The 19,012-nt window shown below is 43.0% G+C and overlaps 1 protein-coding gene across 2 annotated transcripts; it reads right to left on the bottom strand.

Annotated features, from left to right (window-relative positions):
- Nucleotides 1-2,325: 2,325 nt before the first annotated feature.
- Nucleotides 2,326-13,783, bottom strand: CHRNA6 (cholinergic receptor nicotinic alpha 6 subunit). Of its 2 annotated transcripts, XM_030004540.2 has the most exons (6): nt 13,424-13,783; nt 10,908-11,047; nt 9,027-9,071; nt 7,799-7,908; nt 6,693-7,680; nt 2,326-4,469 (listed from the first exon to the last, which is right to left on the bottom strand). In XM_030004540.2, the coding sequence occupies exons 1-6, from the start codon at nt 13,500-13,502 to the stop codon at nt 4,347-4,349; spliced, it is 1,485 nt and encodes a 494-aa protein (XP_029860400.1). In that variant the 5' UTR covers nt 13,503-13,783; the 3' UTR covers nt 2,326-4,346. The 2 variants fall into 2 exon arrangements, with proteins under 2 accessions (XP_029860400.1, XP_029860401.1); XM_030004541.2 differs by lacking the exon at nt 9,027-9,071.
- Nucleotides 13,784-19,012: the final 5,229 nt, after the last annotated feature.

Here is a 19,012-nt window from a genome sequence, read left to right as displayed (position 1 = left end):
CATCTGTAGTCTCACTACTCATTATTTCCTTGCGCTGGCTGTTTCTGAGCTTCCTTGAATCTCTTTGCTGCTAGCCCACAAATGCATTCAGCATGTCCCACAGCCTGGCCTACCACTAAAAAACACAACTAGGGAGGGCAGATGGGCAGACAGTCCTCCGATGGGCTCCTTCCCTCTGCTCCATGTGCTCTGCCTGTGGATGACAACATTGCAAATTGCAAATCTTAAAAAAAACCAGTAACCCACTGTTTTACTACTGCCTCAACACATGCTGCTTTGATTTCTTGGCACTGGTTTGCCAGGACCTTGGCACTGCTTGGCAGGACCATGTGTATTGTCCATTCACCAAGAGGCAAATATGATAAACTCCTCTGGGCCTTTTAGTGGGGGGGAAGTGCAAAGATGGTCTCCTTTGGGAAGAGAATGTGATGACCTGGTTGAGCTGTCAAATTGCTTCTGTGCTTTTAAAATTAATTCATAGATGTCATCACTCTCAAGTAAAGGAGATTTCTTGCTGTGAGTGCTACACTTATCACTGGGACATATAGTACGGGGTGTTGCTGATGTGGCTTTGGAGGTGATGGGGTGAGAATAGACACACCACTCTTGTGTGCCCTGCAATGAATATGGTTACTTTTCCTGTGGCTGTGTGTGGTGTGTGACCCAACTCAGCGCCTGGGATGGCACCAGCTCTCATTGAAACTCTTCTTGGTATTTCAGTTAGAAGGTCCCCCGACAAGAATTGGGGCAAGCAAAAATGTCACTTTTGTGGGGGTTCTTCCATATGTGCTCAGATGTGGGCCCCTATTGAAGCTTTCTCCAAGGCGAGATGCTTATCGTGTCCTGCACCTCCACTCTCTCTAATCAGCCAACTACCTTCACAAAGCTGACAGGAGTACGCAAGGCTCCCAGTCTTGAAAGTGCCAAACACAGCTGAAAATGGCAAAAGAAGGATCCAAAAGTTACTGGGTGGGGGGAAGGAAAGGGAAATAATACACTCAAAGAGAGACAGAACATGACTTTGTAAATCTTACTTTCCTAGGATACCAGGCTGATGAACTAAACTGTCCAAACCCTGTGTTTGAGGTCCAGAGGCATGACAGAGAGATGTGTAGTACGGTAAATGTGCAGCGGTGTGCTCCCCCCTGCCCCAACCTGACCTGTATTTCCCGTAACCCTGGTCAAGTGAAAACCACCAGCGGTGGTTGTAGTCGATGCATCTGGCCGTGATGGCAGCATCTGGCTCAAAGTGGATTCAGGGGAGACAGGTAACAACACAATAGCCTATCAACTTGAGCAATGCGCCCACCTAACCACATGCTGGTCAATGTCGGACTCAAGCCAAATTTCGAAGAAGCTAACATCTGTAGTCAGTATGCAAATATGACTATGAGTCAATTATCTTACTCCATAAATAGTGGACAGCCCAGGGCCCACTGAGCTTTCCTGCACAGCAGCAGGCTGCATGCCAGGATCTCCCCTTGAGTATGGATGCCTCTCAAGGTTACTCCTCGAGGCTGAGAGATTCCTTGCCACAACAGATTCTCAGTAAGTGTTTAATAGCATGCTAAACTTTGAAATCTTAGCTAAGAGATGTAAAGGAGTGATTGTGCATGTATAATCCTTTAGACATAAGCGGTTGACCAAGTCTGGATCCAGCCACACTTAAACTCCCCTCTGAAAAGGAGTTTAGAATGCAAGGGGGTCCTTTCTGAACCTCATGACTCAATGGGAGGGTTTCCCTGACAGTTTTGTCTGACCCTGTCCTCTATGCAGTAAATACCAAGTGAAGCTTGCCACCAAATCTTGTTAAACCACTGTTGCGTTTACTATCAAACTTGGTTAAATCACCATTTTATATCGATAAACATATTGCTACTTCTCTCTTACGAGTGAAGTGCATCACTCCATCCGCAACAAAATGACAAAGACAAGGAGCTGGTGCTGGGGCACGGAGGCCTCCTAACTGGAGATGAGGACCTGTACAATTGTGAATGCTTTGACAAAAAGCCAGGGATTTTGCTGAAGTCAGCTTACTGGCTGCAGGGTAGTATCTGTCATGCCTAAGACACCAATGTAGTACACCTTCAGCCACAATATTTCATTGTTTGTATGGTCATAGACTGCAACAGTGAATGCTGGTGGTCAGATGTCTTTCCTGTAGAAATGAAGGTTTCAGGCTCAGAATGCGGCTCTCCTCCCTTTCTTTCCCCTCACCTCCTTTCTGATTAAAGAGCCAGCATAACAAATGTCATTTAGTAGCTTCTCTACTATGTTGTATAGCAGGGAGTTTTAAAAAAAATACAAATTCTTCAAGAAAGTATATCCCAGGAGTGGTATTTAATTGACAAGCTGACAAAACAAACCATGCTTGTTCATACATCTGTCTGTCAGTCGCTACATAATTACGCAACATTCAGGGGCATTACAGAAAATACGGTTTTCTTCTAGAAAATCATGACTTTACATATTTCAACTACTGGATTAAGACAGTTATATTCTTGTCATTCCACCCTTATCTCTGACATATATATTTATTCAGTCTTATTCTCTTTATTATGGAGCATCAAAAGAGAATAAAAGGCTAGTCAGGGGCTTCAGAATCAGAGTCATACTTTCCAAGGACTGGTGATGTTCAAAGCAGACTGGTACATGGCAGACACTGAAAACACTGCACTGACACTGTACAGTTAAATTTAGAGCCTCCTATAAGACAGAAGGGCTTTTTACTCTTGAAGCCGTTGGCTTTAATTGGAATGGTGCCTTTTAGAGAAGAATCCTTCAGCACAAAACCAAAAGGAATCTAAACAGGCAAGGGACCTGAGGGTAAACTGTCCACATAGTATAGAGACCACATCAGGTGCACATCTGCAAAGTGTTTCAGGATTAAGCACACTAGGATTGGGAACCTGGTTACATAGCAGCAACCTCAGCCCCAAAGGGAAGTGTCCCCACAATTACAGGTTTGAACACACATCACCGACCCAGGACGAGCCAGCAAATAGAAAATTGCTGCAGAGCTGTTTGGACCAAGGTGCCCAGCTTTGCATAGGATTCATGATAGCCAGCCTTCTCCTGCTGTGATGATGTGTGTAATCCAAGCTGGTCTTGGGTTTTAAAAACACAGGAAAACTTAGATCAATCCAATGCTGTCAAGCCAATTTTGTCTGTGATGAGTAGTTACTCAGGGACAAACCCTTCCCTGTTGGGCTTATGTCTGAACCTGAGAAAGCAAGAGTTTTTCAGAGTAGAACGTGTGGACTGGGACCACTGTTAACCTGATGAGAAAAATGTGGCTTGGAAATCCTACCAGAGCTCACCAAGATGTTGGTATTCAGTATCAGGAAGTAAAGGGGACTTTGGTCACATGCAAAGTTAAGTGGCAGATGAACTAGTTTTTAAAGGTCTTAGCAGCATGTAGATTTCAAATGTGGATGCCTTACACAGTAACCACAGACAGTTCAGGTCTTTTCTGGTCTTCCATAGCGCATCCAGGTTGTTCCTCTTTCGTGACTCTAGGATGCTTCAGATGATGTCAGCAAGGCTACATGCAGGGCAAAATACTAAGTTGGTTTGTCTTCAACTATGATTAAGTAGTTAAGACCTGTCTGACTTCAAACACAAATGTAAACATGTGCTTTGTTGATCTGGGACCCTCCTTTGTGTACATATACTGCAGAAGATGGGGACTGCTTATTTTAGATTGTATTGAAAATGTTACAGGGCCGAGGGATTGGTTTGATTGTACTTTTATTTTGATTATGGTCTGCTCTGACACAAGAATACAATAAGGAACACTGGTCCAGCCAGTAGAACTGTGGTACCTCATCTAAGTGCCATACCAAAGACTAGCTGTTGTACAAGGAGAGAAATAGAGAGGAAATGTAAATTAACACAAAGCTGAGGAACAGTTATGATCAGGAGAGAAAAATGAAGCCAGGTAAAGTCCTCTTTGGGCAATGCACTCAGAAGTGCCTGAACTGTCCTAATAGCACCCTGTACTGAAACCAAGGAAAAAGCTCAGTAACTTCAATCTGCTCCTGTGATCCTCAGTGCGATTGTTATTGCTGATCTCACTGAGGAAAAGACAGGCAGGCACTCTAAAAATCCCAGGCATTCCAGCATAGAAAGACCACATGCTTATCTCCCATTTTCAGTCCTCTTCTCATTCTGTTTTGGATTGTTTGCCTTCCCAGCAGACCCTTCCCTCTCTTTCTCCTTTCCTCTGTGGCTGGGTGCTGAGGGGGTGATGAGCAGAGGGGTTATGTAAGAGGAGAGAAATATAGGGGAAGTTCCAAGCCGAAAATGAAACAAGAACAAAAGTGGATAAAAAGGAGTGGCTGAAGTTATGTATCTGCTATTAGTGGCTGGATAAAGAGCCCTGCAGTCCCAAACACACAAAGGATTATAAATACCCAGAGAAATACTCTGTCTATCACCATAGCTACGTATTTCCAATCATCTTCCACCTGCAAGAGAAAAAAAATGAAAAGGATAAACTACATGTAATGTAAAATGCAATTGCGAGTTGACATTATGCAGTAGAAATGTCCCTTGTACTTTTGAATGTGAGGAAGAACATACCTGCAGTCAAGAATGTTGCTTGTCATGCTTATAGTTGCTGCAGTTTTCAAGTGTCTTTAGAGAGGGCTGATTTTCTAATAGTTTTACCACTTTTGGCTGAGAACATTCAACACTGTTCTGGTCTGCTGAATTTTTCTAAATATTCAAGTCTGTTGGCAAGCTATGGCTGTGATGCTGACATTAACAAATAGGACCTGCTCACATGATGGGTCCAGAGTGAGGTGGTTTAACAGCAGGCAGAATTACCATAGCTGCACATCACTAGACCCTGTCAGAGGATTTATCCTGACAGCCCACACAAGAGACAGTTTGCTATTCTGGCCTGATTTGCCACACTGTCACTCCAATCAAGCCCCACTAATTTCAGCAAACTGGACAGCTGCAGTGTCTTGTGCTAAGCAGGCCAGAGTGGATTTTGTATGTCTGAGAGATACACCTTAGAACCACATTCAATGAAGTTGCTGTCCTTTAAACTGTGCCTACATACAAGGATCACTGCATCAGAACAACATTCACTCATATAAAACTAGTGACTGGTTAAGAGCTCTCTGCTGAGGGATCTTCCACTTGTTTTCCCAATTTCTTGATGTTTTCCTCCAAGAGGCTGCTGCTGTACTTCTTGTGAAAGAAAATGCAGCAAGAACTCCAGCTGCTGTAAATGTTGCCACAATTTTTAAAGGGCTTTTATTTATACAGGACTAGTGCATGATATCACCCATATGGCTTTGTATGTCTGGCTGAAGCAGAAGCAGTCTGCAGAACCATTTCCTCAGTGCTTGCCTGAGAAAAAAAAACCTTTCTTCCCCAAAGAGAGGATTTTTCTCAAATGAAAAATCCTGCTTCCCATCCCTAGTAAGTTTTGAAAGGTCAGATACAGAGCTGCTGATGCACACACCAGACTAAGAATACAATTTCATGGGGCAGGAGAGATTTGCAAAATGCAATCAGCAAAACTGGCAACAGAAGACTTAATCATGAGCTGTATAATCAAGGTGGCGTGTTATTCGGATGGCTTCATGCAAGCCTCTTTTTTGGAGTGCATCAGAGAAAACAGCTGAATACAGTACATGGATATGTTTCATGCAGCTGATGTGGCAGTAAGAGCTGGGCTAAAATACTGTGGTCAAGCAAAACATTGTCTAAATTCCAATGTGTCTCATTTTCTATGACAGGAATTCCAGTTAGGATGAAAGATTTATAACCTCACACAAGCAAATCCATTAGTTCAAATGCCAAGTCTCATTTTTAAATTCCTCTCTCTCTTTTTTTAAAATCTGTCTTTATTCATCTGTTGTCTGTTTTCATTCAGCTGCCTTCCTCCAAAACTCAACCTTTATTTCAACATATGTTTGTCATGGCTGAAAATACTGTATTGCTGAAGCCACAATTAGTCAAATAACTGTAAAAAAATCAGAACACACCAGACTGAAACAAAGTACAGACAACAGCATTCTGAAAGGAATATCTTTACCAGATTTATCACTGGCTGAGAACAGTTCTTCTCCAGATCAACTACTGCGCTGCTAGACAAGTCCTGTTCTTTAAAAAGCAGTTCCCAAATCTGCTTGTTCCATTACTAACACAGAAAAGCACCCTGCTTGGTAAATAGCATGCTTAGTATTGAGATGTCACTGCTTACCAGGGCTGAGCAGTTGGTGAGCAGTGGAAGAGGGTTGCTTCTGAGGACATACAGAAGTAGGGTTGGAAGAGACCTTGAAAGGTCCCATCTAGTCTATCCCCTGCCCTATGGCAGGATCAACTTTGCCTGAACCGTTGCTGATCAAAGTTCATTCCTCATGGCCGCAACAAGCTGACGCTCCTCTTCTTTTCCTTTGAAGGGTGAGCCTCATGTCTAATCTAAAACTGTCTTGCTGCTTAAATGATCCACTGGGGATAGAAGGAGAACAGAGGAGATCACTTTTCTTATTCCATCCCCAATGGATGATTTATCTTCTCCCTTTCTGTAGGAAAGTTTGACCTGTTCACAGGTCTCAAAATTTGCTTCTCTAGACCCAACAACTCCAGTTTCTGTGGGCTGCCCTCCTAGACCATGTTTTCACTTGCTGGAAGTGTGGTACCATGGGCAGCTGCGTGATTACCTCTCTTACCTCTTTGGTTTCATTTTGAGACCTCATGTTCTCTGCGATGAACTGAACGCTGCTAATGACATCCTTCACTTCTGGGGAGTACTCCATGTGCTCTGCCATCCATTTCAGTGACTGATGGCTCAGTTGTCTTCTTTTGGTGGTAGTGAGTTCAGCTGCCTTATCACAGTGACTGCATCGCTGCTCTTTGTGTAATTTGGTATCTTTGTGTTTGCTGTGCTTTGACTTGCCTGGCATATTGGCCGATCCTTTCTTGTTTTTTCTGGAGATGTTTTTTTTCTGCTGTTCTAGTGGCCTCTGCATCAACAGGACTTTGGGGAGCAGGCTAAGAAAGACATTTTTTACCCATTTGGGCATTGTGTGTGTGGTTGGAGTCCTGTAATGTATATTCAGGACAAACACCGTGATGACAATTGACAGAGTCACAAATATCATAGTGAAGAGTAAATATTCACCTACGAGAGGAATTACTAAGGAGGTGGATGGGATTGTTTCTGTGATCACCAGTAAAAATACAGTCAAAGAAAGGAGCACAGAGATGCAAAGAGTCACTTTCTCACCACAGTCAGATGGCAGGTAAAAAACTAACACAGTCAGGAATGAGATGAAGAGACAGGGAATGATCAGATTTATGGTGTAAAACATTGGCAACCTTCGAATATAAAAGGAATATGTTATGTCTGTGTAGATCTCTTCACAGCAGTTATATTTGATGTCATGTTTGTAGCCAGAAGCATCAACTATTTCCCATTCACTATTTTCCCAAAAGTCATTCATATCTACTTTGGATCCAATGATCAGAAGATCAATTTTGGCTTTGTCATAGGTCCATGAGCCAAATTTCAGTGAACAGTTCTGATGATCAAATGGGAAAAAGGTAATATCCATAGGACAGGAGCTTTTAAAGATAGCTGGTGGGGTCCAGGTGATCATTCCATCATAGTGAAGGAGGGCTTTTGTCTTGCCTTCAACTTGAAAATCTCCCACAGCACTAGAAAGACAAATAAGGCAAAGAAAAGAAAATGAGAATGAAAGTAAAATGTCTTTCATGGACACTGCAAGAAGACACTTTTGAAAGAAAGGGTAAAACAGAAAAGTGTTCCTCATACTTATTATACAACACAATATCTGGTTTCCAAATTTTATCTGCTGGTACCCGAACAAATTCAATGCCATCATATTCTCTGGGATCCCATCGCAATTTGTAGTCATTCCAAATCTGAAAGAAGAATGGACAAGGATTTTAAAACCTTGTATTATCAGCAAATATCTGCTTCTCAGATCTTCCTGTAAAATGACAGGCTATGATAAAGACTGAAAGTATAGCACGTGTAGAAGAGGACAATGATCCGAAAGACAAGTCTTGGAGAAACACCGGACATATATGAGTATTGCTCACATTGATTTGCTTCTCCCTCCTCTGTGAGGGGATAGGATGCCAATTTTTATCCATTGCTGACATGCTGAGATCTCTTCTCTGTCTTGCTACATCAGCATAGACCCTTAGTTGTGCAAGGTTACCTCCCCACTGCAGAGAGGAAACACAAGCCTTGCTGCTGCTGCCATGAGAGTGCACCCTGCAGGTTAAAGGAGGCCAGCATCAAAGGAGAGCAGCATCCTAATGAGAAAGAAGGTACATACGCAAACTAACAGGCAGCTGCTGCCAGGGGACATTATTGGTTCCACAGGAGTAGTGAACTACCAAGTCAGGGGCAGTGAGGGATGTCCAGCAGCTCTCTTGCATTGCTGTCTAGTACCCTATCATAGGGCCATGCTCCATGCTCTCGCAGCCTACCCTGAAGATTGTGATCGTAGGTACAGTATCTTTTATAGAAAGCTTTGCGTGGACCACAATCAGTGTCTTAAGGAAACTGGTTTTGGTGGAAGTTGGTTTGTTTTTCTCAGCAGTTTATGTCCTCTAAGGATCTTTGTCTATGTATAAATGCTAAAACCATCAGGAAAAATGGAGGCATGTTCCTTTTGCTAAGAAATGTTTTGGTTGGAATCTTCAGTATGGAGATGACCTAGGACTGCAGAGCTGCATATTTAATCTCTCTTTAATGGGCACATCCAGCTAGATTTGCCAGATAAACCAATGATCATGAAGTTGGAGGACAGTATACCGCACAGGAAAGATGGGAGATGTAACTTCTTGGAAATAAGAATAAAGAAATGACTGTTTCAGATGTGGCTTTGGTTAATGGAGCTTATCCTTATTCATACCTTTAATATCCTTGTTACAAAACAAGCACTTATTCTATAGATGTAGCTTACAAGGTAACACACATTTCACCATATCAATGCAAAATGGATGAGAAATGCAATGCAGTCACTTACATGTCTTAGCCACAAATTTGTTTCCATAATCTGATTGACTTCATCCTAGAAAGAAACACAGGCATGCACATCTTCACTCCATAAGTCAGTTACAGTATCCTGAGATGGCCACAAACTTATTCAATAAAAATGGAAACTAGAATTCCACATTAACTGATACCAGATTTCTTCTGGCTGTTTTCAGGGGGCTTACATATTGTGCACAGTCATGGGGAGCTCTACTGAAAAGTTTTTAAAGCTCTACTGGAAACCTATGCCCCACAAATATCAGACATACAAAGAGTTGCACTGTTTTGCCAGGGGCCTGAGTACAGGGAGAACACAAAACTTAAAATTGCTCTGACCAGTACCAGAGGAATAAGGTTCTGCTGGTGGCTATACGTTTTGTTGGATTCAGTGTTTAAAAAGCTCTGTTTACACAGTATGGTACTGGTCAAGATTCAAGGAAAATGGCATCTGTACCACAGTGTTCTTGCATTTCTGTGCAAACCTGTAGAGCAGATGCACTCAACCAGAACTAAACTACATCACTGTTGTACTGAGACCTTCTTTTCACAGTCAATTGTTGCTATTGCCAACCAGTGATGAATCAGGAAGGTGCTGCAAGAGACACAAAAATAAAAGATGGATCCTGTTCTAATGAGCCTTCAGCCTAAAAGTATTCAGAAAGACTCATATTACATATGTTTATGAATGCAAGCTGACATTCACAATGAAAATATCTGCAAGAATATTGCTTCGGGTGGTTCTCAGTTTTTAAGCATGTGGACTCAAAAAATTTAAGATATTTGCAAGCCAAAGGTAGAAAATGTTGCAGGTGAATTTTGAACATCTCGTACTGAAGATAAAGCATGAAGATCATTCTGAAGGGCCTGTAGGGTTCCCGTCTACAGGTTAAACTATCTAGGTTCTTGTAAAAATCATGACTCTTTCTTGAGAAAATTCAACTGATTTTCTTATGATGTTCCTTTTTTTCTCCGAAGACAGCACTTGGAGCCAGGGGCTGCAATGTGAGATGGAACTGCTGAAACCTGCCAAGCTACCTGTAACATGGAAACAAAATACTTCGACAAAGGAACTCTAAAAGGTGACAACTGCATTCACCACGAGGACTTACAATGCTTTCATTTATACTCTCAGATAACTTAGCTCTGTTGAATATTGCTCCTCACTGTTTGCCTGTCACTTCATTATGGACTCAACTAGGCACCTCAGAATCAAAACTCAGCCTCTGTTCTGTGGATAATTTGCTTCACAGAGCAGAGTTCAGCAAGGGTTAAGGTCAGGTTTTGCTTCTTCCACAGTCCCTCTGCCCTGCCCAGTAGGTCTGCCACCCCAGACACACCCTTGTATACAGTGCACTCCAGAACACACAACATTCATTCCCAGCCCTACACTTTAAAACACCACTCTGCAGGCTGCACACCTCTTATGTTGTTTTGAAACAAACAGACTGAAAAAGCATGCAAAAAAAGAGATTTTATCTCTTGGGACCACTGGGAAGTGACACTGGCCCACAGGAGAACTAGGCCACACTACCCAACATGGACACAACCAGGTGTCTCTGGAGTGGGCTAGCCTTGCAGAGTGGACTCGAACATTTGGTGCTGCTGCTCTGGGTGCCAGAGGCTGCTGCCCGGAGTGGAGGGATTTGATGCTACAGTGTAAGCAAATGAATCCGTGTAGTTCGAACTGCTCATTTGAGCAACTGAGCTGACAAAAAGAACAGCAGAGGTCTCAGTGTGTACACATATGCACACATGACAATGTCAGCTATGAGAGTTGTAGGTGCAACCATCACAATTACATCTGCTGCTTTAGCAACTTGCGTGCGTTCGCAACCATTCCCAAATCTCAGCAGTATTCTGTAACGAGTCTTACCACATTTGTAAGCTGGGTAATGGCCACTTCAAAATACACTGTGACAGGATCAGACACATTTTCCACCGGCCTGATGAACTGGTTGTACTGGGAGAAGAGTTTGTGAAATAAACGTTCCTCTGATTCACAGGCTGTGGTATCTGTGTTGGTAAAGAACAGCAATGTCAGAGGTAAGGAAGAGGGAGAGAAGGTGCTGGATAACATATGAGTCCATGCTATATTTCTGGATCCTGTGCTTGTGACCATGTAATGAGCACAGAGAGAAGAGGGCTGCCAGTATGCTGTCAGCTGAAAGCATTCTCCCGCAGGACGTTGCCCACCACTCCCTGTCTCCTCAAAGTGTAAGGTAATGGCCTGAATGGAAGTGTCTCCTAAGCTGGATCTAGCTTATGGGCCTCCATTTGGCCCACCCTGATAGCAGACCAAAGCAGAGTAAGGTGGTGTGAAGTAGAAAAAGAAATGTGGTGGATTTCATCTTTGGGAGTTTTATGGTAAAACAGAGTTTATGAAAAGCATAGCTACTTACTCAGAAAATAAAAGCCTGAGGCTGCAACTGCTGGATCAAAATCTATGTCAGGGACTCTGATTAGGTCATTATAATGATGCCTCCTATTCTCAAAAACTATGACTACATTTTATCCTCACGTTTGCCAGTTCAGCTCTTTACATAGCACAATTTTTGCTCTGAAGGAAGTCAATTTAGTAAGTTCTGTGAGGAAAAAAAAAGTGGAAATATTGCAATTTCTTATAGAATAGCATGCATCTTTGTAATACAGAGCTGTTCTTTGGGAACAAGCAGATCATAGCTGTAACTACCAGTCAATGCAGGACAGACCAGATGGCTTAAAGGGAATAAGGTATATGACAGACACTGAGCTGCCTCACTGCAGAGTCAAGAAGAATGCTCTTAATCTGTTACATACAGCCCAAACCTGAAATTGTTATTTTCGCAGTGCTAAAGGCTACAGACTTTGATTTCAAAAGGAAAGATTAAATCATGTGGACTCTGGTGACATCAGCTTAGAAAAATAATTTTATTGAATAACTTTGCTATTTCAATGCACTACTATAATTCAGCACTTAAATTCAAAATAATTCATGAGACAAAGATTTAGAACTTGCTCCTCATATTGAGCACAGCTGTGTTATCAAAGCTATAGGATGATGCCAAAGATATTACTGATACAACTAAGGAAAAATTAGTTTTTCAGATACATAGTCATTAAGTTTTTGTGTTAGTCCCAGACTGCACTAGAACATGTCAGGAAAGCAATCATGCTGAGCCTTTATGACTGCAAATATTAGGCACAGAAGGGTTTGTGTCAGGCAGCATGGTCTCTGGCACAGCATAGGACATAAACCTGCAACTGACATTTCCTTCAGTGAACATAAGGGCCTGTGGTTGCACAGGTGTCCTACAGGGAGATGCTTAGTCTCAGCACACTGCATTGTTTTCATGCTTAGGCCACCCTTCCCATTTCTGGGGGAAAAAAAAAAAAAAAAAGACATTTCTGCCTCTAAGCTGATACAAAGTATGGTCAGATTCAGAGGATTATCACAATTAAAAGCTGAAATGTTGGTTACTGGTGACTTACATGTATGGAAAGAAAATTCTAGTAAAACTTTCATGACTTGATGTTTTGTTTCATCCTTTTAGCATCATCCAGAGAATATACATGAATGTCTGTAAAGTTTAGATGTTTGTATATCATGTCTTGTGCCATTCAAAGAAGAAATTGCAATTTCCTTTTCAGATTTCCTCAGCAACATCCATCACACTGTGACTAGAAGTACCCTACTGTGGGAACACAAATTTCTTACCAAAGTCTCATAACTAAAGCTGGTGAGTCTAAACTCATGTTTCATTTAAAATTTTCCTACTGGCTTCTTAACAGAGACATGCTTTAAAGTAACAGAAACAGATAGGCCTTTCATTTTTATATTTGAGTTAGAGATTCTTATCCCATTGGTGCTGCTTTAAGACAATGCCTTATGCCTTGCTAACACAAGCACTGTAATTCATACATGTCTTGGTCATCAGCAGAAGTGAGACTTTAAAAAAAGACATAGTGTCTTAAAAGCAAAAATCCTGCTGAACCTCAGTGAGACCTGTGCATGGAATCACTCCAGCATATTTAACTATAGATCACAAACAACAGTGAACAAAAATACATCAAGTTCTCACTTTTGAAGGTGTGAGTACTGAATGTGCACATCTTTAGCCTGCATTATTTAAGCAACTGCAAAATTCAAGCACCAAATAAAATTACTAGAACTCCTATTTCATTTTCATTCTTTGCTAGAAGCAGTTCCTCAATTAGTTATCAAACCAAAATGAAGAGGTTTATATGTGAACACTAGTATAGGTTTAGCTCTCTTAAAATACTGTTGAAATGTCACAGATTTCAGGTTAGAAATAGCTGGTAGAAGCTTTACATTGAATTCATTCAAGGAAAACAGAAGCAAAGACAGTGACTAGAAAATATTTTAAGAGACTAGTATCAAAGAGAGCCTACCTTTAATCAAGGATGTGAACACGAATGCCCACACACAGAAAGCAGGGTAACACCAACATAGCCACCTCTCAGAATGCATTGCTAGCAGCAGAATAGAGCTTCCTTTTGAGAAGAGAGGTTTGGGGAACGAACAGAAGGCAAGAAGACATATAAGCCCCCTGGACGGTAAGTAGGCGGTACAAAGATGGATTTCAGTTTTGCATTTGCAGCAAACTCTGCAGTCTGCTCAGCAGAGCAAAGCCTTGCAGAGTTGCTCCCACTATCACCAGGCGAGGAGAGCTTATGCTGTGCAGAGAAGGGAGTCAGGCAGCATCCTATCAGGTGACTTTTCACGTTTCCAGTCACCCGCACCCTTGCCTCTGGGGGAATGTATGAGTGCAGGAGAGAGAGGGAAGGCAAGACACAGGGCGGCCAGCATGGAGCGGGGGAGGAATTCACTCAGCCGTCCACCCACTGGTTAAAGAACACTCATCCAAAAGCAGCTGCTTTAGCTATTGCCTGGTGCTCACCTGAGTGAGTCCTTCAGAAAATGCAGAATGAAACAACTTCAGTTTCTTGGTTGAGGACTAATTCTGCAGCAGGAGAAATGGATGCTATATGGTTTTAACACCTCTACCAGAAACCATCCAAACATTGAAATAAACAGCATCATGTGATAGAATTGCTTGACAGTATTCTGAGTGAATAAATCTAAGGCAAGTAGATTTATTATTGCCATCTGACAGGAACAACGAAGCATGCTAAGTTCTTTCCTGACAGACAAGTCAGCTCACAACATCAATTTTTCTATCTTTTTTGTGTGTGTGTGTGCAGTGATTCCTGTGCCAGTATCCTGCTAGTGTGGAAATGGAGCAGTAGAATAAAGGAAAAATATCGGGTGCTGTTACAGAAGTACCTAACAGGCCAAGTTCACTGGGACACGGTGTTACTCTTAATCACAGAAGTTAAAAAAAAATGGAGATCATGATCCTGTAGAGATTAATGAGTGTTCACTCCTCAAGCATTCAGTATGCATGTCCTTGCAACAGGAATGCCTGAAAAGAATCTGTAGGCAAACAGTCTGAGAAACTGAAGGCCCTGTTTCACTGCAAGAGGGATGGAAGGCATCACAGGTTACTTGGTACCGTCCAGCCTCCCAGAAAGCAGCTCCGACAGTGAATCTCCTTTATGTGTGCTCAATCCAGCATGAACTAGTTTTAGTGACTGGGTGAATGATTTGATCAAAACAGAAATGCTGCTGATTTCCAGGCAGTTACATTGTTGTGTAAGTGTGGAGAGAAGAGAAAAGCCATGAACAGAAAAAGGACGCCCTTCATACTGCATAGCAGAGGCAATGCTGCAGCTCAGGATAAGAAAGCGATTTGTCTTCTACACAAGTTGTTGTTAAAATATGGGCAGAAGGGAAGAGGTCTGTCTGGAAGAAAGAGACTAAGGAATGAGTTGCCTCTATAGAGAAGATACTCGAAGTGGACAAAGTTGCCCATGGCAAGTTTTGAGGGATGAAAAGGCCATCTTGGAGGACTACTAACAGAAGCCCTACTCCACAGCTCACTGGAGTTGGGGAGCCTTGAGCAGAGAGATGACAAAACAAAAAAATCAAACCACAAGAGTGTTTGGGGGGCTGGGAGTCATCCTGCACTCTCAAAAGCAGCAGCAAACTAAACATGGTTGTAAGTGGAGACTGCAAGGCATGGCTATGAGGCGCATCTCCAAGCTGAAGTTAGATATAAATTCTCCTTACGAATGATTTTAAGATTAAAATGTGGGTTTCAGCATAGTGATTTTTCTTGTAAATTTCCATTTTGCCAATATTTTCCAAGGGAAAAAAGTAAAACCCACAATACCCACTTTGCTTTGTGTCTGGTTTTCCCAAGTTGCAATGTTTGTTAGAATCATGTGAACAGTCAACGTCCATAACCTTACAGTTCCTTCACCTATCCAGTGAAGCTCATACTTCCTCCTTGAATTTATGCTGCCGTGGTGCACTGTGGCTAATAGAATTACGCAGCCATGCAGCATCACAGGATGCCCATGGCTGGCTGTAGTCATGGCATATGCACTCCTGTTAAAGTCCAGTGCTTGTAGAAAGATGACATACAGTAACATAGTCAGATGCAATTTGGAAACAAACTGACCCCAAATTAAAACGTTTTGACATTTCCAAGCTTCTCGTTCTTCCAAGAAACTGACACGCCAGGGGATTGGGTGTGAGAAGTTAACATACCATGAGACGTGTATCTATGTTAAACTGAAAGGTCTTCAGAGGTGAGAGTAATCGGTGCATTTCCCCTCCTGGTGGGAGGCCAGCTGGCAAGGTGATCCTTTCTGCCACACTTGAGGTAAAGAGCTGCTTTGTTTTGAGGAGGAAGGGACTGGGGAAGCCAGCTGAGTTAGGAGGCAATACCAATCATTCAGTAAGCAGATGGCAGGAGGGGTTGTGCCACACCTGCCCTGCCGGTAGGATGCTGCTGGAGTGCATGCTGCCTTTGTGAAAGGCTGAAGAGGAAAGCAGAGTTCAAACTGGGCCATGACAAGCGGCTGATCAGGCATCCAGATGGAGAGTCCAGAGAGACCAGCTGAGGTACTGCCTCAGCGACAAGGAAGCCAGCTGGAAGCGCAGCAAAAAGTTTGTGAATCAGTGCTGCTAGGGAAAGTACCTAATTGAATCTAATATGAACTGGCCAAGGAAGGTGTCAACAAGCCAGGCTCAAACAGCAAGCACATACTGACAGGCTTTCACTCCTCCTTTGCCCTCCATGTATGGAAGAAGAGGCTGATTTAGTCCCTTCACATGTGCTTTTACTCTCCAAGAACATACTGACTCAGAGCAAAATCTCTGGCCTCCTTTCTTGAGGTGAGGTGGCTCAGGCAAAGAGGACAAGCAGCTTGCAGGGATGCACAAAATCTGCCCACTATAAAGGTTTCAAGCACATGGATGCACTTCACCACTGCAGCTTGACATTGTAAAAGTTGCATGGTGTTGACTGTGAAAAAAAACATCGGGACCCATTTGGAGGGTTGCCTGTGTGCCCTGTAACTCTGGCTGAAGGCACATGCCCCAGTGCTATTGGCAATCCTAATGACAGATCCTGACTTTTGGAGTGAACGGCTGATTTTTCCCTCTAGACCCAAGTAGTTCACTGCTGGAGAGCCATATCTGAATTGTTTGTAGGCCTTGATAATGTAATGGGTTCATATGCAGTGGGGCTGTGACAAACACCTTTTCCATGGTGAGCCACTTATGCCCTGACCACCTGCTGAAAAGCCACTGAACTCAGTGTGGGAGTTCACTTCCTAGCCCTGTTGACTGTTTGCTAACTACCACTAGGCAAGTGATTTTGCACCTAGGGGCTCGTGTTCCCCTTTCCATTGCTGGTCTAGAAGCACTGTGGGGAGATGAGCCACTTCTCACTGTTTTGTTGCTCAGGGTTACCTGTACATTTGCTTGTTATGGCTGCGCTGAAATAGCTGTGAAGATGGCTGGGATCACAGCAGCATTGCGTGTTAATGTCCACTCTGCTACTTACTGCTTTTGCAAGCAGACACCTGTTAAGGAAGCCATCAGCTTAGCTACAGCTCACTCCTATCTGGGTATTCACACACAGTGCTTCCCTGGGCATGGGACACCTACTGCTAATAAAAATGATGCCAAAGGAAACTGTAATGGGATAGTGAAAGTATCAGTATCACCATTTTACTGACAGTTCTGTAGTCAATCTCAGATAGCTTGTGCATTAGCTAAGTTAAGGTAAAGAGGGAGCTTGGTAAAGCTCACAGATGGGAGATTTCTGAAAGTGGGAGATGCTTTAATTGAGCAGGCAAATGAAGGACAAGCTGTAAAGGCTGGGACATGAAGCTGCATTGCAGGCTCTGAGTGATGAAGGAATAGTTTGGCTTGCAGAAGTTATTGGTTGGGACTAGTGCTTTTTTCCGTGCCTGTGCTGCCTGGACAATTCAGCTGCTTGTGAACACTGACATTTTATCTTAAAATGCTCTGTTCTGAATTCATGCAGTTGGAGACTGTCACCTTCCAGGTCCTTCAAGCTGAGCGTAACTCGAGTTGAAATAAACTCCATAACCCCAGTTGAAATAAAGCAGGCTTTTTAACCACTCAAGGCATTGCAGACCTTAGTCAGGGAGGCAGAGGCCATCTCTGAGACAACCCTCTGAGAGAAGTGTTCTATCTCAGCGAGCACTGGGCTCAAAGTGGAAATCACCAAGAGACATTTTTCACACAAGTAATTGGGCGAAATGGTCACAAAGATTTATGTCTTCTGGAGGCAAAACTTCAGAATCTATTAATTGTGTTGTCAGAGTTATCCTTCACTAACAAGTGTTAATCTATTACTAAGGCAGAGCAAATCATTGCTCCCTACGTTCTCCCTTCTGACATCATCCAGGAGCTGTTTTGTCTCAGCTGTTTTTCTTGGTTACTCCTGCTCTTTGTTTCTGAGCTACATTCCCCCAGCCCCACCCCCTCTGCCCAAATTCAGTCGGCAAATGTTTGTCTGATGGGCTTTAGGTCTCAGTTCCACCTCCCAGCTCCCCCACGTTTAGGTCCTTTTTGTGTTCACCTTTTCATGTTATCCTTCTGTCGCTTCATTGTGGCACTGCCCTAATCTCCCGTGTCATCCCTCAGTAATCTAGCCTCTGCCTGCCCCCTTGCACCCACTTCCTCTTCCTCCCTCTCCCCTCCACCTTGCATCTGCCCATGTTGAGAACACTCTAATTACCACAAAGCCTTCCACTCCCAACCTGCTGCTCTCCTCCAAACCTGTTTCCTTCTGGCTTTTTTTCTCCCCTCTCATTTCTTTTCTCCTTTCTTCTCTATCTACCCATCTTCCTGACTCTTTTCCTCTTGTGGACAAAGCACCAGAGGATCAAGAGGTGATGAGAAAGACAGGGGAGGGAGAGAAAAGTGGTAAATTTTCTCCTCCTTCTCATATTTGTTTTTGTTTCTGTTACTTTTCTTATTCTTTTTCCTCCCTTTACACCTGCTACAACCACTGTCTTTCTAGTCCTCCCTCTTTTTCCTCTTTACCCTGATACCTTAGATCACTTTGTCTCTCTCTGTGTTCCCCCTTTTCTTCCTCCATTAATATTTTGTTCTCTGAAGCCTGCTCTGCCTGCCATAGCTTAGTGTTCCAACACTGAAGTGCACAGCACAAAGCACAAACACGTATCAGCTTCCACAGGTGCCGAAGCAGCACCTCCCATGCCCACACTGAGATGTGCACAAACACCCTCACTCTCAGACATCTCTGAATACATTATGTTGTCCTCTCTCCTCTATGTGCATAGATGTGCAGAGCCATGCACTTCCCCTTGTGTGAAATCTGGCTTATCTTCACCACAAATTCTTGACATGGAAATCCAACTGGTGACACCAGCCTGCCAAACCCTAAATTCTTTAGAGACCCAGTATAATTTCCTACAGCTGCATAGAAGCAATACCAACAGCAGCACTTCTCCGTTCCCTTTTTATTCTTCTCCTGTGGAGTGAGAGCCATAGAGAAGCGGAGAAACAGCTCTTCCTGGGGCACTGAAGAACAAAAGCATTACATTGCTGTGTTTGCTCTGACATTTCAC

This window comes from Aquila chrysaetos, chromosome Z, assembly GCF_900496995.4.
Source record: "Aquila chrysaetos chrysaetos chromosome Z, bAquChr1.4, whole genome shotgun sequence".
In the NCBI taxonomy this organism is placed as follows: domain Eukaryota; kingdom Metazoa; phylum Chordata; class Aves; order Accipitriformes; family Accipitridae; genus Aquila; species Aquila chrysaetos.
The sequence above is the reverse complement of the archived record's forward strand: the minus strand, read 5'-3'. Positions and strand labels throughout refer to the sequence as shown.